This window comes from Halichondria panicea, chromosome 5 (genome assembly GCF_963675165.1).
Source record: "Halichondria panicea chromosome 5, odHalPani1.1, whole genome shotgun sequence".
NCBI classification, from domain to species: Eukaryota; Metazoa; Porifera; class Demospongiae; order Suberitida; family Halichondriidae; genus Halichondria; species Halichondria panicea.
Genome location: NC_087381.1, coordinates 81,853 through 104,491, shown reverse-complemented (window position 1 = coordinate 104,491; position 22,639 = coordinate 81,853). Strand labels below are relative to the sequence as shown.

Below are 22,639 nucleotides of genomic sequence, written 5' to 3'. Positions count from 1 at the left end.
ATTTCTACCTAAACAGAATTGCCAAATTATGGAACTCACTCCCGGCTGATATATTGGACTTTTCAGCATCTGTCTACAGTATAAAACAAAAAGTACGGCAATATTTAATATCTAATTTTGAAAGAAATTTTGAACAATCGGATGTGTGCTCGTACCACCTGATATGCCCATGCCAGAACTGCCACACAATTTAATGATTTTTTTTTTTTTTTTTTTTTTTTCTTGTTTTGTTTTGTTCCAGCTGCCCCTGAAAAGGGGTAAGTCTGTCAGCATTAGGATGTATGCCTGCTAGACCTTACTACCTTGCTCTATTTTCTGTAATGTCATATGCTGTAAAGCTCTCATAATAAAATAATAATAAAAAGATTTGAACAGAAAATAAAACCAAAAGTGGGTAAAAAAACAGTTTGGTCAAGACCTGTGTGTCCATGCATGTAATAGTGAGCTACATCAGTTTGTGTGCAGGATTGAGGGGGACCTGGTTCGACTGGTCGTAACCGACAGTGTCTGTCTCCTGTTGACTCTGATGTAGAGTGATAACAGTGGTCGTATTCCCTTTGCGAAGAGAAGGGACTAATCGTGCTGGTTGCATTGGACCTCTTTCCTGCTGGAAAAGTGGATTCACAAAGGTTAACGCGTCATTATCACCTGCTATGACAGTAGGAGGTCTACTAGGTCTCCTCAGCCTTCTGCAAGGAGTGATATTAGAGTAATGCTATTTAAGTGTAATCCTGATACTGCACACTACTTGCCTGTAGAGGTTTGAGGTGCTGAAATAGCAGGCCAGAGTAAATACCAAAGCCACCATCACCATGGATACTGCAAGTAAGCCCCCTGCAAATGCTACAATCAAGTATCTAATGGTTGTGTTGCTATCAGAGACTGTGCCCGGCTGTTCAGGAGGTGTTGTCCTGGTGGTATTACTGGCCTCACAACACACTGTGGAAGAATGGTAATTGTCTGAATGCATGAGTAGCTGAGTAACTGCTTACCTGTCCATCCTAGGGCTATCACCACCACCAGCATTTGAATATTAATAGGCTGCATTATTAGTCAGCAGTCATTCATGCACTAGCTGATCTTGCTGCAGCTAGTATAGTGCATTATATGTGCAACAATCAGCCTGCGTGCACTGGTTAGACCTCCCCAAAGAATAGATTCATTATTTTTATACCAAATTCACGGCACATGACATAATATATATTGTGTTACAAAGGGAATTGCCCAGGGAAACACCAGAGAAACCATTGTATGGTTATGAATACCATTATCTACCCTTCTATAAAACAGATAGTGGGTGTAAGGAAGTTCTCATTCAGCTGTTACACATTGCATAATGATCAGCTCACTGCTATTAGTGCTGAGCTTCCTGGTTCTGCTGGGGTGCACACTAAGTGTTGCCATGGATCCAGTGCACATGATCATGACCGATGAAACAAATGCAGAAAGTGAGTTAACCTGTAATGTGTTTGTTTGTATAATAATTATGCAATCATGTTTACGGTTGAAGCCCCATTACTTTATAATCAGCTCCATGCAGTGTTTGGTATACACTTGACTTGCTGAAGCTAAAGTAATGGTAGCCAGAGATGGTGCAAGTCAGCTTGCATGCTAGCTTGCACATTCCATTCGTATAGATGAATGATGTGTCATCATTATAAGTAATTGAGACAGTCGTACTGGCTGCTATAGTCTGTAATTCATGACCATGCATACAATTATATCTGCTGACTTGGTAATCCCCATTATATGTTATTACCGGATACTCTTCCCTCCCCCCTCTCTCTCTCATGTAGACAATGTCAATGGCTGCTTGTACACATTCTCCGTCAATGGAAACATGTCGGTTACAAAGTTCAATGCACTAACGAATCAAGCTACTGTAGAAGAATTCATACTATCTAACAATCACACGGCCATTATTCTGACCAGCGATGGCTCTGGTCAGGGCCCACTGACAAATGACAAATCAAACACTGAACTATTATACGCTGTGCTACACAACTATGCCTACATTGTCATGGATACCAGAGTACTAGTGGTCAACCTGAACACCTCCAATCCTCCGTACCTTTCCTATGACACACTGGAAGTGGGTCACAAGCCCAACACAATTAAAGCATTCACAATCAATGGTGATACGTTTGTCACTGTAACATACGTCACACCGGAACTAAGAGAATATCTGAGGAGATTTAGGAAATATGACAACAGTGTTTGGGGCTATCACGGAGGGATTGTGTTAGTGGTGACTCCCAACTGGTACAACCTCACCCTACTGAGTAACACGCTCATCTATAAAGCTACTGACTCTCTGAGTAACTACGTCGATACTATTTGGGTAGCCGTTGCACAAGAATGGTATATTTATACCCAAGATCTTATTGATGGAACAACGCGCACATTCTCAACACCCGAACCTTGCAATACAATACAGAGACTAGTCTACAGCCAGCACAGACAGAGGATGCTAGTGCAGTGTAAAGAGGCTACTGTCTTCTTTGATGCTCGAGCGAAAGAATTCTATAAACTATGGTCTGATGTGGTGGGTACTGTATACATAGCCGAGGGTGGTGGTTATGGAGCCGTGGTGGACCAATCAGGGACAGTCCTCACACTATTGCACTTACACGGTAATTATCAATCGTTGTCTCTTAAAGTGAGAGGAGAGGTGCAAAATGTTGTGTTTGTCGATGCTGGCTCTCATTTACACTACATTTGTTATGTGGAGCTACTCAATGAATCGTATGGTGTGGATTGCATTCAAATTGAACAGTTTTTTCATCAAAATTCGACTGATTATTCTACTAATTTGATTGGCTATTCCAGTGATTGCCCTACATTCTACAGTCAAAAACATGTCCTCATAATCGAACAAACCAACTGTGCCAGTGATGAAACATGTTCACCATCACTACGAGTGTTTGATATGCTCACACTCACCAACACGCACAATGTCACTGGAGTTGATGCGGCCTTTATAACATTCAAAGCTCTGAAAACGAACCCACCCACTGAGGTCCCTAGTACCACTGCAGATACTACCGCCCACGCCCCCACTACTACCACACCCCCATCCGCCCCCACAACCACCATAACGCCTCCACAAACACCAACCACTACAGCAGCCGCCCCCTCAAACAGTGAACTGTTCATGCAATGTTCAATGGAACTAGAATACTCTAGAATGGAGTACCACACGTTGCTATTGACTACAGTTACACTGTGCTGTGTCTTCTCTCTGGCCCTGCTAATGGCTGTCCTAGTATTGGTCATTATTATCGTACGTGTCAAGACTACAAGCCATAAAGAAGAGAAACCTCCAACCCTCACTGACGTTAAACACTCGGACATTTAGGTTTGTAATAATTATGTCATTTTCGTATTTAGACACAATATTATTTTTTCTTTACAATTTGTTGTTGACATGAGATATAAAAATATTAACCGTGAAATGATAAATAGACCAAAACAACACATAAACACAGCACAACACATAATTACACTAATTAAGCTAATAATTATATTATAATATTACTATCTAAGAATTCGTTTTTAGGCTCATTCTTTTGACCCATTCATAACTGACTACTAGTATAGCCGAGGTGGGAGCAGTGGACCATATCCGTGCACTCAGCCCCTTACGAAAGAAAGCCACACCCTCTTCCTGCCAGAGCCGCTGCACAGTGGACATCAGTGAGGAGTCACGAGCTGCAAGCTGTGTGGGCGTGTGTGTGTGGGTGTGTGTGTGAGGTTGTGTGTGGGTGTGTGAAGGAAATAAAAGAAATGGAGGAAGCAATACAATTAATGTGTGGAAAATGATCCCCTAACAACCACACTATCATGAACTAGCTGACCCAGCATTAGGTAGGGACTATTACAAATGCTAACAAGTACTTTCACTAATTATGAGGCTAGAAATGTTCACGCTAATTAGTAGCTGGTGTAAACACGGGAGAACAAGACAACACCCGGGACCACTGTATGTGTCACTCCAATATCAAAGAGAGAGGACATCATACAAATACTACAGCTACAGTGGTTTCCACAATAGTTGTCCAGAGCGTTAAGAATTGATACAACCTTCTTCTAAGAATAGCCATAGCTAATATTGTGGTTTTGCTATGACATCCCAACTACCTTATGCAAACCACTGTACACATTAACAAGTAATGACTGACCTGATACCTTGTCCTGACCACGTCCAGAGGGTTGGTGAGGATGCTAGCTGCAATAGCCGAGACCACTCCACAATACGCCTGCACCACAGCCACTGGGAACACATCTGTCAACCCATGCTCCACATTCAGCCTGAAAGTCCCACCATAGAAGGACCACCATAGTCCACTATTGGGAGCATATGTTAGCAGACTCATACCATAGCCTCGATAAAACCCACGAAGTCCTTCTCTCTCAAATATCTCACGAGCAATCGTCACTGCACTTCGAAATCGAACCTTTTGTTCAGGTATTATATAATCAGTATTTTTGACTAGGACGTACGGTGCTCTTGGCCTCGTTGTTGCCGTGGTGACCTGACCCTCCATCATGAGGTGCTGTGAGAGTATATCGATCGGTACAGTCACGGTCTGTCCAACACACGTAGCCGTAGCTCCCGCTATTAGACCTTTGACCTCTGTAGAATATCCTACCAATCGGCTTCTAGTTAGTTCGTATGTGGTGATATACATTTGCCCCGCGGCTAATCCTAAAATGCTCACATTAAAGCCTTTATATAACCCGAGAATGCCTTCGTATTTTATAACTTTTCTGAATGCATCGAAAGTACCGTTGTAGATGGTGTGTTGGGGCTGCATGAACAGTCGTGTCTTTATGAATGTGAATGGGTAGATGAAGGCTCGGACAAACAGGAATAGACTCGGACCAATCACATAGTAACGTTTCTTATCGAGATCGTCCCATTCGATCATCTGACCATTTTGTAGTTTATCCATTCTCTCTTTAGATTGTTTAGTGGACAACTTGACTCAGTGCATACTAGTAGTGGGTAAGAGCTCTCGGTATCACAGCACACTGTACTTGTTCATTCAGGCAGCTAGCTAGGGGTGGAAGCTAGCTAGGGATGGAAGCTAGCTAGGGTGGAAGCTATAGCTAGCTAGCTAGACTCTGTGGTGTTAGATTTACAGGAAACCAATCTGTACACACACACACCCCTGCCACGCCCTCTCTAATAATGTTGACAGGAAGTCATACATTTACACACACCCATCTTACACAGCAACACGTGTTGGTCCCACTGCGCATGCGTATAAATTCTCCCTCGTGGTGTCTGCAGAGACAGATTTCGCAATCTACCCGCAATACTCGCAACACCTTGTAGCTAGTACTCCTGCGGTCCTCCATGGGTGGGAACTGTCTGTCTCCATGGCATCTCCTTGGAGACTTTGACGTCAATGGCCTGGAATATTCCCAGATCCAGTTCCAGAAGCTCAGTTCCTTTGAAGTTTGAAGGAGAAGTAAAGTGTCTTGCTGGAAGAGGTGAGTATCTTTGCCTTGTAGCTCGCATGTTCACAGGAATGTTTGGCTAGGAAGCCTTGTGGAGCATTGTAACATTGTTTGCTGTCTATTTGGTCATGTTTTACCGATATCGCGATTGCTATTGACTTGATTTTTTTGCAGAACCATCGCAAGTCTTTCACTGTGTTACAGAATCATCGCGAGCCTTCCACTGTGTTGCAGAATTATCGCGAGCATTGTGTTGCAGAACCATTGCGAGCCTTCCACTGTGTTGCAGAATCATCGCGAGCCTTCCACTGTGTTGCAGAACCATCGCGAGCCTTTCACTGTGTTGCAGAACCATCGCGAGCCTTCCACTGTGTTGCAGAACCATTGCGAGATTCTCCAGCCATGGAAGGATATGATAGAGCTGGATCATCGGAAGCCGTGCAGGCTGCTGGAGCTATTGTAAGTTGAAACCGTAGCTCTTGCATGTTTGTCTTGTTTGTAGCTAGCTTGTTGTATGTGTTGTTGCAGCTAGATTGTTCACTCCGGCCTTCTTTCAAGCGTATCGGTTTTGCGCACTGTTTGTTGAGAATAGAAGGTTTTGGTTGGTGATTATTTTGCTCTGGTATTCCTTGTGTCTAAGTGTGGTGGCCCCTTCTTGACTGTGAGGTGTGTAGGTCATGCAGCTTAATAGATACATACTTGCCAGCAAAGCGCATGTTAAATGCATGTATGCATGGCTAAACTCGTGTCGACAACGCTTTTTATGTTTATGTACTGTTAATATACGCGTGGCTAAGAGTCTATTACCTGCATGGCCTTGAACCCTTTGGTGGTGGTGGGGTGGTGTCCGTAGCACTCAAGTAACCAATCAGAATGTGTGTGGAAGGTTCTTCAACAGTCGGGTCGCAGGACAGCATCTTCTTGTTCCTGAAACCGTTGTTGAACCAGCCTTCGGGGTGCAATGATGGATTATTCATGGCATTCCAGTCTATTGAGGGAGCACTCTGCTGTTAGTACCTGCCTAATGGGAAAGCAGCACAGGATCCTGCCATAATTGGGAGTGTTATGATCTCGTTATCAGTTCCAATAGTTAGTTAGCTAGGATCATTAGAAAATAGCTTAGCTATAGTATAGTTAGACAACTGCTGCTTCTTGGCTTATGCTAATTTAGACAGCTTTTTTAGGATTTTAACTCTGTGCCTACTGCACATGGAATTGGTAAGTTCAGGCTTTAACTAAACCTAGGTGTGCCAAGGGAACTGTAGCCTTTGACTGGATTAGTGAAGAGTAGTCTTGAGCACTTGTGCAAGCCTTGCGTGCCAGGCTTGTTGCAACTGGAGTCGGCGAGGGCTTCAAGAGCAAGGAGGTGTTGTCTCTGTGAGTCTACTGTTGTTGAACCATCCCACACATTCTGGTTGATTACTTTTGTGCTCAGTTAATGGTACTCACAGTCACAGGGTCCCTTTAGTTTATTATGCCCTTATTGTATTAGTCCCTTGAGCAAGGAAACTACTGGTGATAATGTTCTCAATGGTGGTGGTAATGTTGTCAGTTCTGGTGGTAATTGGTTGGTTTGTTTTCTAAGGTTGTGGAGATTTGTTGATGATCGGCTTTATTTGAACTGCTGCGCTCAATGTAACCATGCATTTGCTTGTTCTCTTACAGCCACAATGCACACACACACAGCTCCTCCTACTAGCTACTGTACTAGTGTTCCATTCTCTCACTGCTTTTGTCTCCTCTCTCCCCCAGGTACAGACAAGCCATGCTGCTCTGGGACCCAGGAAGAATTACTAACCTCATCAATGGCTGCATGTTTTGTATTATAATTATTGAAGGGGGTGGGGCTCAAATCTCACCACCCACTTCTACATACACGCTTATTAATAATTAATTTTATTACCTCAGAGAATAAAGAAAGCTTGCTATGTACATGTGGTGTGATACAATTGTAACTGCATGGAGAAAAGATAAGTACAATAATATATGACAACCACAACGGTATGTCTTCATGCACCTTCCGTGTATAGGTTGATGTTAATTGCCTGCACAGTACAAAGGAAGATAAGTAGCTTGTTAACAGTTCAGTGTGTCTTTCATGCTCTCTGTGTAGGTTGGTTGTGTGTGGAGGAGCCACTGTAACAGCATACACACAGATGAGTCGCTAGCTATGTTGTGTGGCAAGCCTTTCATACTCTCTGTGCAGGTTGATTGTGTGTGGAGGAGCCACTGTAACAGCATACACACAGATGAGTAGCTAGCTATGTTGTGTAACAAGTCTCTCATGCTCTCTGCAGGTTGATTGTGTGTGGAGGAGCCACTGTAACAGCATACACACAGATAAGTAGCTAGCTATGTTCTCATGCTCTCTGTGCAGGTTGATGGTTGTGTGAAGCTATGGAGACACTCAAGATAAGTATGGTTGGCTTCTATGGTGTGTAGGTCCATGTCTCTTCACAGCAAAAGATAAGTAGCTCCATTGTGTACAGTATCTCTCCTGCTCTCTGTGTAGGTTGATGGTTGTGGAGGAGCCACTGTAACAGCATACACACAGATGAGTAGCTAGCTATGTTGTGTGGCAAGTCTCTCATGCTCTCTGTGTAGGTTGATTGCGTGTGGAGGAGCCACTGTACAGCATACACACAGATGAGTAGCTAGCTATGTTGTGTGACAAGTCTCTCATGCTCTCTGTGCAGGTTGATTGTGTGTGGAGGAGCCACTGTACAGCATACACACAGATGAGTAGCTAGCTGTGTTGTGTGGCAAGTCTCTCCTGCTCTCTGTGTAGGTTGATTGTGTGTGGAGGAGCGACTAAACAGCATACACACAGATGAGTAGCTAGCTATGTTGTGTGACAAGTCTTATGCTCTCCGTGCAGGTTGATTGCAAGGCAACGGTTTGGGGAGGTCTGGCAGTAACAATTAACTCTGGTGCATTGTAACAGTATACATGTACTTACTATTTTCGTAATGAATTACTTTTACTTTTGTAATCTTTGAGAAATTGTATGTGTGAGTATAATTATGCAGAAACTTTATCCATCATTTAAATTTTTGTCAACACTTTATATTGAAATGACAATCAACTACACACAATGGGGGGGGGGGGGGGGGGGGAGTACAGTGCCTAAAAACTAGAAGATGGACACATCAATTGCAATGTCGGTGATAACTGAATCAACTTTAATACATAATTACAAGTATTTCACGCACAACTACAACTAGCTATAATCTGTTTTATCCGACAGTTTCTGACAATCCATATAAGGAAACTCCACGAGAGTTGAGCACTTGTTCCAGTCTCCTCTCTAACTCGTTGTTGGCCCCCAACATCCCACCAACCACCTGAGGGAGAGGATTATAACAGTCATTAGCTGTAGTGCGGATATTAATTGCGAACCTTGGCACTCCATACAAAGTATTCTTGGACCCTTTCTTGTGTCCATCCCTCAGGGGTCGAGATGCAAAGGTCACGGAGGTTGTACAGCTTGTCGGCATACGACACGAGACGAGCTTTGATACTTTTATGAGGAGCATTTATAATCTGAGGAAGTTGGGCAGTTAATCACACCACACCACTAAGCACATCATTGGAAAGGTAATTTGAGAGCTATTGAATGCACATCCCAGATCCTATACACAAGTTACGGGCTATCAAATAATTATAGATACAAAATTGGCTGCCTTTTTGACCTGTTGTCTCTTTCTCTCCATTTTGTGCAGCGTTTTGTCATCACTGCACTCTTGAACAATCTGCCGAACCTCAGGTCCAAAAGTCAACTCCAGCTCATCAAATGTAGTGGCCGTATCTTCTACAGTATCATGAAGAACAGCGGCCTGTATGTGTGTGTGTGTGTGGTGTGAGGGTATGTGAGGTGTGGGGATGGTGCCTAGTCACTAGTAACACGGCCTGTGGGTGTGGTGTGAGGGTGTGTGAGGTGTGGGGATAGTGCCTAGTCACCTGTAACACAGCCATGTCAGTGACACCTCCTTCCTTCCAAAGAGAATATGCCACACCAATGGGATGGTTGATATAAGGAGTCTTGAACTCGTCCTTGCGTCTCTGATCGCGATGTTTGAGAGCTGCAAAGTTAACAGCCTCCAGTAGTCGACCCATCAGACTCATCTCGTCCATTGTAAGAGCTCTAAACACACGTACTAGTACACTAGCTAGCTAGCCTGTCCTTCTCTTGTTCTGTATGTAGCGGGTGTGTCTGCTAAAGTAGGCGTGGCTCTGCTCCACCAAAGTGGGTGGGTCTGCTTATAAGTGGGCGTGACTGCTTCTTACCTGCTTTGCTGCATTCTCTAGCTCTTGTAGCTAGCCAGCGAAGTAACTGAAGGATCTCGGCCTGCTAACACAGTAGCTCACTGAGTCTTGTGCTGTGTACCTTTGTGAATAATGGCTGGGTTCATTGAGTACATCAACTCTCTACCATCTCTCCTCACTCAACTGGTAAGCCTAAATAAATAAAAATAAATAAATAAAATAATAAATTTGAACCTCTTTACATGTCCCTTTTCCACAGAGCTCTACATCAAAGCTACGCGTAACCATCGGTAACGAATCATGTGATCTCGACTCTATTGTGTGTGCCCTATCGTATGCTCACTATTGGGCCGTTACCGGGGGAAACGACTGGATCAGCTTGCCGCTGTTGTCGTGCCGACGAGACGAATTTGTCCTACGTACTGAAGCCGTTGAGGTGTTCTCTCAAGTGGGCGTCCAATCAGATTGCCTGATATTTGCTGATGATCTTCCCTTGGATAAACTCAAGTCTACAGAATGTCTTGAGGTGACATTGGTAGACCACAACCACTCCAGTAGCCGTTTCCCTAGCAACAGTGTGGTTCAAGGTACATGTGTGTATATGCTACACGGGAAGATTTCCTTATTTCCCAAGTGGATTGATCACTTGCAGTGTTTGCAGAGCATGAAATTGTGTTATTAGGAGGTGTGCTATGGAATGATTACAACATTCCTCTAATGTACCGCCCCCACACACACACACACACACACACACAGTGATAGACCACCACGAGTTGTCTCCGAGTACGTGTGTGGGGTGTGAGGGTGTGAGGGTGACTGTGGAGTGGGTGGGCTCTTGTGCTACACTAACAGCAGCACAGCTCCTCTCCAACCCACAGAGCTACTCCATATCCCCGACAGTAGCCACACTCCTACTATCAGCCATACTACTAGACACTGGGGACCTTCTGTTGGAGGGCAGAGTGACAGACAGTGATAAAGAAGTGGCCGGACAGCTACTCGAAAGCATGCCTGAAGGATTTGACAGCCATGCTCATTTCAAGACATTGTTTAAAGCTCGGTTTGACAACTCCACACTGACCTCTATGCAGGTACTGGGACGAGACTTCAAACAAACTCGCGTATCTGACAAATATTCTATCGGTTTTTCTTCAGTGACTGATAGTTTGGTTGAGTTTGTCTCACGAGATGGTTTTAAGGAAGATATAACAGCCTTCTATCAGCAGCAATCCCTCGATGTTCTCATATTGCTGGGGATTTATGCTCCGAGTGGTGACCATGACAACAAGAGGCGTCATATTGCCGTCTACCAATCAGATGGAGAGTTGCCCGAGAGCATTGTGAGTATGCTTGAAGCCAGCGAGCAGTTGCAGTGTGTGCGTGTGGAGGGGGTTGGATTTGAGGGCGTCCTTTTAGAGCAACGCAATGTTAAGATGTCCCGGAAGCACATCCTCCCGCTAGTGGCTCAGTTTGTGGCAGATGTGTGAGTTTCGTACTATAAATAGTTTGATAAAACAGTGTTTTATATACGCCTCTATTGATATTATGATATTGATTATTCCAACACACACCATTAGGGAGCGAGGGCATTCACCGGTAAGTTAAGTTAAGTTAAGTACTGTTATTATTGTATGAGGAAATGGTAATTGTTGTAAATGGAGATAATAATTACTTCCTTACATTATAGGGTGCCACTCCTGCGGTCCCGCTTGAGCCTGTGGTTACCGTGGTAACAGCACAAGGGGAAGTCCCTATCCCGGAGTATTCCACTCATGAAGAAGCTGAGGAAGTGCGAGCACATCGACTCGTTAGTGTGGGTGGGGCTGAGCATGTCATCGACATGACACTAGTAGAGCCATACAGGAACATCATACAACATGCAGGTATAGAGGTCAATAGTGATGTGGTCCCACCCCCTCACTCTCCCGCCCACACAGGTTATGTGGGGGAGGAGCGTCTTGCTGTGATGGTGGTGTCTTCCTGCCACCTTCCTCCTAGAACACTGCACAACTATAAGCAAGTTGCTCAGGAATTATTCTAGTAAGTCAATTACTATAGCAACCTAGTTCATAAAAACATGCAGTTCTTTGGTCTGCCATAACTTGAATTCCGTGGATCCAATGTAAAATTTTTTAGGATTTTCTGAAAGCTTAGAAAAAAATAGTTCAAATGGTGTTATCAAAAATCATATTCGAGACATAAAATTATTTGCCGATTTGGCGATACCATGAATGGTCCAAGGCCGAAAAATGACAAATTAGGCCCCCGACAAATTTTAGATTGCAACACATCATTTGAAAGGTCTTTTTCTAAGCTTTCAGAAAATTCTGAAATTTTTGACATTGGATCAACGATACTCAAGTTAAGGCTGTTGAAAGATGTTCAACTACATCCCATGGTTTGGAGATTCTTTTGGCTGCCATAACTTGAATTCCATGGATCCCATGTCAAATTTTTCGGAGCTAGCTTTTGTAGGCCACAACTTACATGCGTTTAGCCTCTCCAATAGATCATGTAATGACGTGTTTAGCCTCCTAGACTGTCTGACTACATTGTATGTGTTATACAGCTACGTGATGAGTGTGTTGGACCGGATCATAGTTGACCAGTATATGATAGTCTACCTGCACAGTGGGGCTCCCCCCAACAGTCGACCATCGCTACAACTGCTGCGACGCTTCTATGAACTTGTGGACAGAAGGTCAACTATTGCACAGTGTACCCTAACCCCTGTGTACTGTACATGCACAGTGCACCCTAACCCCGTGTACTGTACATGCACAGTGCACCCTAACCCCTGTGTACTGTACATGCACAGTGTACCCTAACCCCGTGTACTGTACATGCACAGTGTACCCTAACCCCGTGTACTGTACATGCACAGTGCACCCTAACCCCGTGTACTGTACATGCACAGTGTACCCTAACCCCGTGTACTGTACATGCACAGTGCACCCTAACCCCGTGTACTGTACATGCACAGTGTACCCTAATCCCGTGTACTGTACATGCACAGTGCACCCTAACCCCGTGTACTGTACATGCACAGTGCACCCTAACCCCGTGTACTGTACACAGTGCTAGCTGTTCATTGTGTGTGTGTACTATTTCACTACAGGTTTCGTAAGCAGCTCACTGCTCTCTACATTGTCCACCCCACCTTCCTAGTCAAGAGCATCCTCACACTAGCAAGACCTTTCATCAGGTAAACTATAATAATTATTATATAGATCTTGATTTATCCCACCACCCTACAATGTACTCTGTACCTTATATTGACTGCAATTCTCTTTCATCTCTACAGCTCAAAGTTTTGGCGTAAGGTGCACTTTGTACCCACCCTGTCGGAGCTCCCAGCCCAGGTTGCCATTGACGACGGCCTTATCCCTACAGCTGTAAAGAATGCTGACTCAGCAATTACAAGGCACCGCCCTCCTGCTGTCAAATACAGCCCCTCTGAGACCAAGGGAAACTAACCCCATACACACATATTATACATAATTATGAACCTGCTATTGTAGCCATTAAATTTTAGTCTTTTTCAACTGATTTTTAAATCTTTATATAATGATAGTGTGAATGTGCACATTATTAAATTTTTTGCCAATAAATAAACAATTTTTTGATAATTAAACAATAAGAATTGAATATTATTGCTCATGATTTGGTAAATGAGACAATTGCTCCGTATTGACGTCAAAGTCTTTTAGATTGGTATCCAATAGCAACCAGTGTCCCCACACGCCCACGTCCATCACACGCTCTCCACACGTCCACAGCCGCGGCTGAAGTGATGAGCATGTCTCATGGAAATTCGAACAATGAGCACTACGAGATTTCCTCATAATTAGAGCAACCACCCCGAGATTTATATACGTCAGACCTCGGTCATAGTGGTGCGTGATGATGTCATCAATGTAGTTCACGGCTGACGGGTTTCGCACTGCTTCACTGCACATGCTCAGTTCATTGCCATACACCAAGACATCGTTGAGGTAGAGGGTGTAGTCTGGCCTCTTCTTCACTGCGGCTACCAATAAAGACCCAACAGATATGTAGACAGTTGTTTTGAAAGGGTGTTTTCGGGCAGATATAAATAAGTCTTTAAATACTTGAGCATAGTCGGTTAGAATGGCTTTGACAGGTTGTCCCAGACCCTTGGCACGCTTCACCAAGGAGCTAGCTTCTCTCCTAGCCTGCAGTCTTCTGGTTAGAGGTCTTGTAACTTGAGTAGCTAGAGGAAACATCTTGGCTTGCCATGTGGGTTGGTATTGGTCGTCAAAGCACTAAACGCTAGTCATTGTATGGTCGTCTAACTTTCCACGTGAATAATTATAGATGGGCGTGGCTGAAAGATTGCTAAAGTAGATCGACAAGCTAGTATACGTACCTAGTACTAGTACTGCAGTGAGGCCGTACAGTGTAGTCAAGAGCTTCAGTCCCAAGCTAGAGAGAGGAGAGTGATAGAAGACTGCCCACACAACCACCAGGCTCATGTGAGGCCTGCACCCTCCCACACACACACACACACACATAACACACACCCACCCACCCGCCCACACACTCACACCACACATTGTATCAGAGTGTGTGCCATGTACGTGTCGAGCTACTGGTTGCTGTGCTTTGATTGTCTGTTATCGTTCGTAGGCTGAAACTTAATTCCAATATTAGAGGCTATGATGTTTTAGTGTGGGTGTTTCTATAATAATAGCGTGTTTAGCTTGTTCTCAGCTTGTATAGTTAATGCAGCTCCTTGTAGTCCTCTCATCCTCAGCAGGTCATGTACTGTACATGAGAGCCACAGTTACCTGACTATTGTGTGCACGTATATGGCATACAATAGTAACATGGTGTAAACTATGTGTTGTTATGGCCTCTATGTGTTCTAACAAGTGCTTGAATGACACACACACCCACACCACCACACCATTCACACACACACACACACCATTCACACTCACACACACACACACCCACACCACACCACACACACACACACACACACACACACACACACACCATTCACACACACCCACACCATTCACACACACACAGATAATGAGCAACTCAGATGAAGCCAAGAAAAATGCTCGTAAAAACATTCTCCAGGCGATTGGTGGATCCACGAGCCCCCCTCCCCCCAAGGTTGCCATGACGATCCCGCCCCCTCGTGAACCCTCACCTGATGATTTGGCACTAGACAACAAGTTGCGAGTAGCAAATGCAATCAAAACTCTTCAGTCAGAGGTGAAGAAAGAGCCACGCCCACTTCCCCCGGCCATTAAGCCCAGGAAGTCCCCCAACAGCTCTCCCTCGAGGTAGGCTAGTTATACTGGTATTCAGTAGCTATCCACAGCACGTAATTTGTTTCAGATTGTCCAACTTCAAAACTATTCGATGTGCATTCCATAGCTCTCATGATTAATTATTATGTCAATGTGGAGGGTACGTCATTTTTTTTTAATCCACTGTAAAATTAATTAGCTAATACATGATTGAGACTTAATTGGAAATGTTTTCATTAAGAGCTGCTCACATTCTATGTTTGTGTATGCATTGTATTATACCGTATGCTTATAGCGGGTAATTCGTGGTAAAATATTTGTTATTTTCATGGGCAAGCTGACCTCAACGAAAACCTATAGGCATGGTTTACCAGAACAAGTGCAATGCAATGCACTCACGTATAATGAAGCAAACATTATTCACGAGAATCACTGCTAATTTTACCCCACGAAAATTACCCGCTATATATGGCGCTGTATTTAGCACTCTTATCATGTAGTTACTTTGCTGGGTTACAAGTACATGTGGAGGTCTTCTACAGAGAGGGTTCATTATAATTTTTTTTGTTTTCATGTACCTTTCTCTACATGCAGCTCACGTTGTCAGTCCCCTTCCCACACCAAGACCCTACCCCCTCGTCCCCCGCCCCCTAAAGCACCCCCCAGACAATCTAGCCTGGATGTGGGGGACCGTCCCTCATCAGTGTCCCCTCCTGGCAGTCCGATGAGACGAAGGTCAATCGATCACAAGATAGCAGAAAGACCAAAACCACCTACTAGGAGAAGGAAGAAATTCAATACTCCCGACAATATTGCAGAGGAAGAGGACAGTCGAGGAGAACCGTCCAATCAGAATGAGTCGCTAGACGTTGCCGAGGAAACGTGGGAAGTCATACCGCCCGGGATAAAAATATCAGACGAAGATTTGCGAAATTCAACTGTTAAACATTCAAGTCCTGTTATAGTTGCCGTTGATGAGGTTGAAGGTCACCCTCAAGGGACAACAGTAGGGGTCAAAGGTCAGGTTGAAGCCCCACCCACTGGGAATAATACAGCACCAAATGGCAATCTTCTGAGCAATGACAATTTCGAGCAGGCAGTTCGTGCACTGAGTGTTAAGAAGAAGAAACCACCTCCCTTGAAGCCAATACCTTATAGTGAGAAGATTCCGCCCCTTCCGCCCAAAAAGAAGAAAACTGTTCATATTTATGCTGAACCTGAGACATTTCCCACGGAGGACGAGTGTAACTATAGTGACCATGACGACGATGACGTGGTGGGGGGTCATCTGTATGAGACCATCGACAGGAGTAATCTCAAGTAAGAATGATGTTGATACCAGCCGTCTTCCAGAGCACGTAATTTGTGTTCAGATTGTCCAATTTCAAATCTAATTGATGCATTCAATAGCTCTCAGAATGACCTTTCCAATGATGTGCTTAGATACATGTTCTGTGATTTAATAGTCGAAATCCAGCAATTTGAACACAGCAAAAAGGCCTTGTGTTTTTTTCCCATTCAGCCATTTTGGTAGTTATTGTTGAGAGCCTGTAATGTGTGTTCAGAATGTCCTAGAGCCACACCCACTTCCTGCCATGCCCCTCCCAGGAGTCGTCCTGAGAACCTGGCTGCTAGGCAACTGCCGAGTGTGACCTCTGTGGACTCGCTGGAGGAGGGAGTGGAGCGCTCCTCCACTATGGGCACTATGAGCACAGTAGACCGGCTTATCCTGAGAGGTAGTGGGCGGGGCTCCACAACAAAGTCACGCCCACTCAGTGAGGTGTCCAGTGCGAGTAGCCGAGACCTAGAGGCTTCCTTTGAGGTATGGTTTCTTGTAATATTAGGTACGTACTTGTATACCATTCAGGGTGTCATACAGGAGTTTGAAGTAGAGGGGGAAATAAGAAAAGTAACCAGAAAATTTTGCTAAAAAAAAGGTCAACTGTTATTTCAATACCCTTATAGTATGTAAAATTGCCAGCTATGGACCCTCAGTCAGCAAAAAAAGGGGGGGGGATATCCCCCTTCCCCCCCCCCTGTATGACACCCTGCCATTACTAGCCCCCCCCCCCCCACTCTCTCGTCCACCATCTTGTGTGTGTGTGTGTGCAGGTCATCCCTAACAGAGGTAGCAATATCGAGGACGTCATGTCAACTCTCAGACAGGCAGACGAGAAATACCAGGACGCCTCCGTAAGCTACTTATTCCATATTAAATTTTCTCTCCAATATTACCAAATCTACGTATGATACTGTTTCAATATTTCTCTCTCCAATTAACCAGATCTACGAGCTCATCCAAGCGTGCTCTCGAGCCATGCCTCACGTCACTTCCACCTCAGAGCTGCCGCCACGTATTCCTGACTTCCCTGAGGAGGGAGCTCGGAACAATGTCATTCACGAGATCTACACGACTGAGTATACGTATGTACGCAGTCTGGAGGTCCTCGTTGATGTAAGGGGGCGTGGCATTGTACTATAAAATAACTGCTGTTCAGAATTTCGGTACTTATTAAATACTGTACGTGTCCGTGTCTAGTGTAGCATCTTTGAACGGCCATAACTGGTGTTGTGTTGCGATGGTCCGATTTATGATTTTCTGATTTTCTGAAAGCTAAAAAGGAGTTCTTTAAATGGCATGTTCAACTCACAAATTTGCGACATGACCAAGTTTCTCATTTTCGGCAAATTACCGTGGGCTATAGCCCATGGTATTTTGTCAAAAATGGGTCAAATATGATATTTGATTTGAACATACCAACTGAAAGAGCTCCTTTTAAGCTTTCAGAAAATCATTAAATTATTGAAATCGGGTCACCAGAACTGAAGTTATGGCCGTTCCAAAAATTAATATGATTATTAATTTTATTTTAATTGTCTCCAGGTGTTTAAGGACAACCTCGCTCCACTTCTGGGGGACGAGACTAGTCACATCTTTGCTAACTTGGACAAGTAAGCCACACCCACCCACTCCACTCACACATAGGCCCACTCCACACACCCTCACAGCATCTTGGCATTCAACAAAGGATTCATTGCTCTGCTACACAGTCGTCTCAAAGAATGGACTCCCGAGAGCTGTGTGGGAGACATCTTTATCGGCATGGTAAGCCCTCCCCCTTCTCCCACTCCACTACCTCTCACCGCCCACTCCACAGTTCACACAGTCCCACAAGAGCATGTACGCCATTTACTGCAGTAACTTCGACACTGCAGAAGCTCTAGTGAGCAAACTAAAGACAAAGAGGAAAGATTTTGAACAACAACTTCAGGTACCCCACACACGCCCACTCCACCCCCTCACACCTCACATATGCCCGCTCAATACCCCTCACACTTCACACACGCCCACTCCACCCCTCACAGATGTGCTGCTCCAACAGCCGAGTGTTGCCTGGGCTAACGCTATCTGCCTACCTCATCACACCAGTCCAGAGGATCACTCGCTACAATCTACTGCTCCAGGTAACTAAAGATCAAAGGACTCGTTATCATTCCTTATCATTCTGTGTGTTCTGGTCTCCTAGCAACTAATGTAACGTGTACGCTTACATAGATAAAGCCATTTTCAACTTGTACCTTTTGAGATTGTGTGTAGTACATGTACTGTACATGTCACGTGATAATGTACGTATGTCATGTGATGCTGTCATGTGATATATAACTGCAGACTATTTTCAAGAGAACACCAGCAGATCACCCTGACTACCGCAACCTCTCCAAGGCTCTCGAGACTATGGTGTGTGGGTGTGTGGGTGTGTGATGTGTGATGGCTACCTTTACTTTCCGCCCACACAGAATGAACTAGCACACTATATCGATGCTCAAGTATCAGAAGCTCAGACTAAGAAAACTCTTGCATCACTCAAGAATAAAGTCCACGGCCTTGCTGTACGTTCACCCCCGCCCACACACACACTACTCACACACACCCTCACAGGACCTGGACTCCCCCTCACGTAGCCTCGTGAAGGATGGACAAGTGTACCTAAAAAACATCAAGAAGTTATATCAGTGTATCTTATTCAACGACCTCCTAGTGTTTGCTCATGGTGACTCCAAACAGAGTAAGGTGGAGTTACAGTTGAACCTTGAGGCAGTCTGGGTGGAGGACTTGGAGGACCTTGATCCCCAGACAAGTGAGAGGGGTGTGGCTTATAGTATAGTGGGTGTGGCTTATAGTAGCGCTACGTGTAGAAAACTGTTTCATTAGACAAATAATTTCTGAGTTTAGATTGTCCGATTTCATAAGTAAATTGCTACAGTAGCTTTTTGAAATTGATGTATTTCCATGTCTTGTGATTCCCGCCTCATTCCGAACCGTTTCCTAGGCAACGAGGATGCCATAGAAGTGTACACCCCCGAGCGTCCCTACACCATATACACACAGACACGCAACGAGAAGCGACTCTGGTTGACTAAACTCAGAGAGACCATCTATCATCACCTGCTAGGTAAGGATCGCATCAGCCCCTCCAATACCTTCAGTAGTGAGGGGAGGTTCGCTAACTTCATATACTCCAATGGTAGAGTCTACGCTGGGGACTTTGTGGACGCTAAGGTGGGTGTGGTCAATGTCACTATATAATTATACATAATTATATATATAATTATATACATAGCGTCACGGGAAGGGCACAATGACGTGGCCTAACAAGACTCTGTATGTGGTGAGTAGTGTCATGCGATGTGAATGCTGCTATCTGATTGGTTGTTGCCCAGGGCGACTGGGTGGATGACGAACGTTGTGGCGAGGGAGAGTTCACGTACAACACTGGAGATGTGTACAGAGGGAGGTGGTCGGAGGACAAGCAGAGTACGCCCACACACACACACCCTCACACATCACACACACACACTCCCACCCACACACTCAGATGGATTTGGGGAGCTCAAGTTCGTGTCCAATGATGTGTATCGTGGCTATTGGAAAGATGGCGTCCGAAATGGCGATGTAAGCACACACACACGCCAACACATACACACACAAACACCCTCACAGGGCAAGATCTTGTACGCCAATGGAGATACATTTGACGGACACTTCACTGTCGGTCATATTGAGGGGAGGGGCGTTCTCAAGTGCCAGAATGGTGTCGAATACAACGGTGAATGGAAACACTCTCAAGTAAGGTCATGTGATCTCAGATTATATAGTGACACCCCCACAGCGACAGGGCAAAGGTCGTCTGCGGACTTCCACTGGTAAATTGTACCGAGGAGATTTCCATGGCAACCAGATACACGGCACAGGGACCATGACCTTTCAAAATAAGGACACTTACGAAGGACGATGGAAAAATGGAATGGTGGGTTTAGGGGATTTCCCTGTCCCTATATAACTCCCCTCTCCAGCGTCATGGTAACGGGAAGCTGACGTCACGTACTACGGGTGTGTATGAGGGCTCATGGGAACAGGACCTTCGTCACGGCAAGGGACGGCAGACTTACCCTAATAATGATGTCTATGACGGACAGTGGGAGAATAACAAGGTTAGGAGGGTGTGGTTTAGGGGCGTGGTTTAGTTAGCTCACTCCCGTACGCTGTACAGAGAATTGCCAAACAGCAAACCACAATTACATATTCATATCGTTATCATTAAAAGCAACTTTAGGCTGTAATGATAGCCTTGCATTATTTCATGGTAGATATCTTTGAGAGCCCGTAACTTGAGGTAGGATTATCCAATTTTAAAACCAACACACGCCCACACACACACTCCCTCACAGCGTCACATCAAAGGGAAGCTAACATTCTCCGACGGGCGTTCCTATGATGGCCAGTTCTACTATGATCTGATCCAGGGGGAAGGGCTGATGGAGTACAGCAAGGACGCCAAGTATCACGGCTCTTGGCTCAACGGACTAGTACGTTGGTTGCACTGCTTGTACTACCTAGTGACTGACTGTGTGTAGTTTAACTTGTGGTTAATTAATTTTCGCGATATAATCAGCGAAAACCGTAATATTTTATATCCTCGCAATATACCCGCTATAATCATAGTGTTATGATTGCGTCCACACAGCACCATGGTTACGGGTCTTGTGTGTTTGAAGACAAGAGTAGCTACACTGGAGACTGGCAGTACGGGCTCAGACATGGACAAGGGGAATATGTCATGGCAGATGGCTCAGTGTACAGAGGTCAGTGGGCTATTGACAAACCACATGGCAAAGGAACATTGTCCATTCCCGTGAGCAAGTACAACTACACAGGTAATCAACCCTCTCTCTCTCTGTGTACTATGCTTGAACTGGTAAACTTCAGAGGAGGTTGGCCGTGTGTCATCCATCCTGTGACATTCCTAAGATCTCTGCTCACGTTACCATAGATACCCAACAATTGTAAAAAAAGGTTATGGCTACTCTCGCTTTGCTGAGCTTATAACACCTGACTAGCTGTGTCTGTTGATTGGCTGGACCAAGATTAGCTAGACTATAGGGTAGAGTATAGTTCAACAGTGCTGTATGTAGCTTGCACTGTACTACTGGCTGGCAAGAATGTAGTAAACACTGCATGCACTGATAACTAGTCAGAATAGAGGGGATCGGGTTGGTTAATGAAAGTTTTATATCAAAAGAAGACATAAAGTATGCCTTCAGTCTCTAATGACCGTGCAACATCAGCTAGAAGTTTAGCTAGAAGTTTACATAAAACTCATTGTCAATTTTGTGCCAGCTCAGCAAAAAAAGTGGTGCACGTGATGGTGTCCACCTCCTCCTCTGGGTAAACTTGTTTATAGTATTAGCAGTTGTGGAGCTTCATAACTTTCAGTGTTCACTCATACTTACAATGAGTTCATTATGTGGTTTGTTTGTGTAAATGCCAGCAGTTTTTGTGCAGTGGATTTCAAGTTGTTGATTACTATTGGAAGTGCAACCAACACCTCATTCACACACACTGGGGTATAGCATTATATGAAGTATTAGCCATTTCTGCTTTTTGCTATTAAAATGAGGTGAAAAGGTAGTGTATATACATACTAGTCTATATGTCACATGATATACGCCCCCTCATGTCAGGTGACTGGGTGGCGGGTATGAGAGAGGGGCGTGGCGATGAGCAGAGTCAGTATGGACAATACAAGGGAGCATGGAAGGCAGACACCAAGACTGGCTATGGGGAAGAGCGTACTCTTGTGGGCACCATCTTTGAGGGCACTTGGGAGCGGAACAGGAAAAATGGACGTGGCGTCAGAAGAATGATTTTCGGAGCCGTTGACGAGCAGGTGGGTGTGGTCAATATGAGATGTCACCAACTACATCACAATATAAAAATTGCATTTTTTTCAATTATTTTGATTGCCCAAGATGATTGGTGTTGTTGTCTTTCTGCTGCAGTTTTGGAAGACTGGGCAGTTGCATTCAGACCCTGAGAGAATGACTGCCATAGAACTACCATTTTTAAACAGGAGTGATGTGTAGCCGCTGCTTTTTGTGTGTGTGTGTGTGTACGTTGTTAAGATATTGTGTGCGTGTGTCAATCTCTGGTATCAATATGAAGTGTCTTGAAGAACTTGAGTCATGTCAATATATGGAGGGGGAGCTGTGTATATAGCCAAGTGTGAGATTGTGCAAGTTGACCCGTCTAATATAGCGTGTGAAATGGAAGGGAGTTT

The 22,639-nt window shown here is 44.6% G+C and overlaps 7 protein-coding genes across 17 annotated transcripts; 3 read left to right on the top strand and 4 right to left on the bottom strand.

Moving 5' to 3' along the window:
* Nucleotides 1-328: 328 nt before the first annotated feature.
* LOC135336222 (uncharacterized) lies at nucleotides 329-1,151 on the bottom strand. The gene is made up of 3 exons (XM_064531968.1): nucleotides 993-1,151; nucleotides 753-939; nucleotides 329-689 (listed from the first exon to the last, which is right to left on the bottom strand). Exons 1-3 carry the CDS (start codon nucleotides 1,045-1,047, stop codon nucleotides 446-448), a joined length of 486 nt encoding a protein of 161 aa, XP_064388038.1. The 5' UTR covers nucleotides 1,048-1,151; the 3' UTR covers nucleotides 329-445.
* A 140-nt stretch (nucleotides 1,152-1,291) lies between these two features.
* On the top strand, nucleotides 1,292-8,551 carry LOC135336215 (uncharacterized). Of its 11 annotated transcripts, none has more exons than XM_064531954.1 (5): nucleotides 1,292-1,448; nucleotides 1,797-5,499; nucleotides 5,641-7,579; nucleotides 7,673-7,719; nucleotides 7,764-8,551. In XM_064531954.1, exons 1-2 carry the CDS (start codon nucleotides 1,337-1,339, stop codon nucleotides 3,356-3,358), a joined length of 1,674 nt encoding a protein of 557 aa, XP_064388024.1. In that variant the 5' UTR covers nucleotides 1,292-1,336; the 3' UTR covers nucleotides 3,359-5,499; nucleotides 5,641-7,579; nucleotides 7,673-7,719; nucleotides 7,764-8,551. The 11 variants fall into 11 exon arrangements, with proteins under 11 accessions (XP_064388024.1, XP_064388028.1, XP_064388020.1 ...); XM_064531958.1 differs by having other exon boundaries at nucleotides 5,641-8,024; nucleotides 8,163-8,250; nucleotides 8,345-8,551; XM_064531950.1 differs by having other exon boundaries at nucleotides 5,641-5,925; nucleotides 7,219-8,551.
* Nucleotides 3,354-4,955, bottom strand: LOC135336219 (solute carrier family 25 member 44-like). Its single transcript, XM_064531965.1, has 2 exons — nucleotides 4,182-4,955; nucleotides 3,354-3,718 (listed from the first exon to the last, which is right to left on the bottom strand). Exons 1-2 carry the CDS (start codon nucleotides 4,953-4,955, stop codon nucleotides 3,542-3,544), a joined length of 951 nt encoding a protein of 316 aa, XP_064388035.1. The 3' UTR covers nucleotides 3,354-3,541.
* Nucleotides 8,552-8,634: 83 nt separating the features above from the next.
* LOC135336221 (guanosine-3',5'-bis(diphosphate) 3'-pyrophosphohydrolase MESH1-like) lies at nucleotides 8,635-9,708 on the bottom strand. The gene is made up of 4 exons (XM_064531967.1): nucleotides 9,427-9,708; nucleotides 9,159-9,302; nucleotides 8,866-9,009; nucleotides 8,635-8,810 (listed from the first exon to the last, which is right to left on the bottom strand). The coding sequence occupies exons 1-4, from the start codon at nucleotides 9,598-9,600 to the stop codon at nucleotides 8,703-8,705; spliced, it is 570 nt and encodes a 189-aa protein (XP_064388037.1). The 5' UTR covers nucleotides 9,601-9,708; the 3' UTR covers nucleotides 8,635-8,702.
* A 23-nt stretch (nucleotides 9,709-9,731) lies between these two features.
* On the top strand, nucleotides 9,732-13,375 carry LOC135336212 (exopolyphosphatase PRUNE1-like). The gene is made up of 9 exons (XM_064531947.1): nucleotides 9,732-9,918; nucleotides 9,992-10,319; nucleotides 10,489-11,215; nucleotides 11,310-11,328; nucleotides 11,420-11,615; nucleotides 11,670-11,772; nucleotides 12,302-12,433; nucleotides 12,851-12,937; nucleotides 13,037-13,375. Exons 1-9 carry the CDS (start codon nucleotides 9,865-9,867, stop codon nucleotides 13,206-13,208), a joined length of 1,818 nt encoding a protein of 605 aa, XP_064388017.1. The 5' UTR covers nucleotides 9,732-9,864; the 3' UTR covers nucleotides 13,209-13,375.
* Nucleotides 13,376-13,382: 7 nt separating this feature from the next.
* LOC135336336 (mitochondrial import inner membrane translocase subunit Tim29-like) lies at nucleotides 13,383-13,979 on the bottom strand. The gene has a single exon (XM_064532098.1). The coding sequence runs from the start codon at nucleotides 13,977-13,979 to the stop codon at nucleotides 13,383-13,385; it is 597 nt and encodes a 198-aa protein (XP_064388168.1).
* Nucleotides 13,980-14,071: 92 nt separating this feature from the next.
* Nucleotides 14,072-22,541, top strand: LOC135336209 (uncharacterized). Its single transcript, XM_064531942.1, has 24 exons — nucleotides 14,072-14,228; nucleotides 14,791-15,053; nucleotides 15,615-16,340; nucleotides 16,629-16,842; nucleotides 17,133-17,213; nucleotides 17,305-17,475; nucleotides 17,905-17,972; nucleotides 18,030-18,126; nucleotides 18,179-18,292; nucleotides 18,387-18,485; nucleotides 18,691-18,759; nucleotides 18,819-18,911; nucleotides 18,961-19,159; nucleotides 19,352-19,581; nucleotides 19,643-19,690; nucleotides 19,743-19,836; nucleotides 19,898-19,974; nucleotides 20,023-20,148; nucleotides 20,192-20,329; nucleotides 20,376-20,513; nucleotides 20,751-20,888; nucleotides 21,047-21,236; nucleotides 22,044-22,249; nucleotides 22,362-22,541. Exons 2-24 carry the CDS (start codon nucleotides 14,794-14,796, stop codon nucleotides 22,443-22,445), a joined length of 3,660 nt encoding a protein of 1,219 aa, XP_064388012.1. The 5' UTR covers nucleotides 14,072-14,228; nucleotides 14,791-14,793; the 3' UTR covers nucleotides 22,446-22,541.
* Nucleotides 22,542-22,639: the final 98 nt, after the last annotated feature.

Coding starts and splice junctions, on each gene's coding strand:
- LOC135336336 (XM_064532098.1), bottom strand. CDS start 13,979: ATGTTTCCTCTAGCTACTCAAGTTACAAGACCTCTAACCAGAAGACTG.
- LOC135336221 (XM_064531967.1), bottom strand. CDS start 9,600: ATGGACGAGATGAGTCTGATGGGTCGACTACTGGAGGCTGTTAACTTT. Junction 9,010..9,158: donor TGGAGAGAAAGAGACAACAG/GTCAAAAAGGCA, acceptor CAACTTCCTCAG/ATTATAAATGCTCCTCATAA. Junction 8,811..8,865: donor ACTTTGTATGGAGTGCCAAG/GTTCGCAATTAA, acceptor CCTCTCCCTCAG/GTGGTTGGTGGGATGTTGGG.
- LOC135336212 (XM_064531947.1), top strand. CDS start 9,865: ATGGCTGGGTTCATTGAGTACATCAACTCTCTACCATCTCTCCTCACT. Junction 11,616..11,669: donor GAACATCATACAACATGCAG/GTATAGAGGTCA, acceptor CCGCCCACACAG/GTTATGTGGGGGAGGAGCGT. Junction 12,938..13,036: donor CTAGCAAGACCTTTCATCAG/GTAAACTATAAT, acceptor TCATCTCTACAG/CTCAAAGTTTTGGCGTAAGG.
- LOC135336209 (XM_064531942.1), top strand. CDS start 14,794: ATGAGCAACTCAGATGAAGCCAAGAAAAATGCTCGTAAAAACATTCTC. Junction 18,127..18,178: donor GAGACATCTTTATCGGCATG/GTAAGCCCTCCC, acceptor CCCACTCCACAG/TTCACACAGTCCCACAAGAG. Junction 19,691..19,742: donor CTAACAAGACTCTGTATGTG/GTGAGTAGTGTC, acceptor GTTGTTGCCCAG/GGCGACTGGGTGGATGACGA.
- LOC135336222 (XM_064531968.1), bottom strand. CDS start 1,047: ATGCAGCCTATTAATATTCAAATGCTGGTGGTGGTGATAGCCCTAGGA. Junction 940..992: donor GATAGCCCTAGGATGGACAG/GTAAGCAGTTAC, acceptor ATTCTTCCACAG/TGTGTTGTGAGGCCAGTAAT. Junction 690..752: donor AGCACCTCAAACCTCTACAG/GCAAGTAGTGTG, acceptor CACTCCTTGCAG/AAGGCTGAGGAGACCTAGTA.
- LOC135336215 (XM_064531950.1), top strand. CDS start 1,337: ATGATCAGCTCACTGCTATTAGTGCTGAGCTTCCTGGTTCTGCTGGGG. Junction 1,449..1,796: donor CGATGAAACAAATGCAGAAA/GTGAGTTAACCT, acceptor TCTCTCATGTAG/ACAATGTCAATGGCTGCTTG.
- LOC135336219 (XM_064531965.1), bottom strand. CDS start 4,955: ATGGATAAACTACAAAATGGTCAGATGATCGAATGGGACGATCTCGAT. Junction 3,719..4,181: donor TGGTCAGGACAAGGTATCAG/GTCAGTCATTAC, acceptor ACGCCCACACAG/CTTGCAGCTCGTGACTCCTC.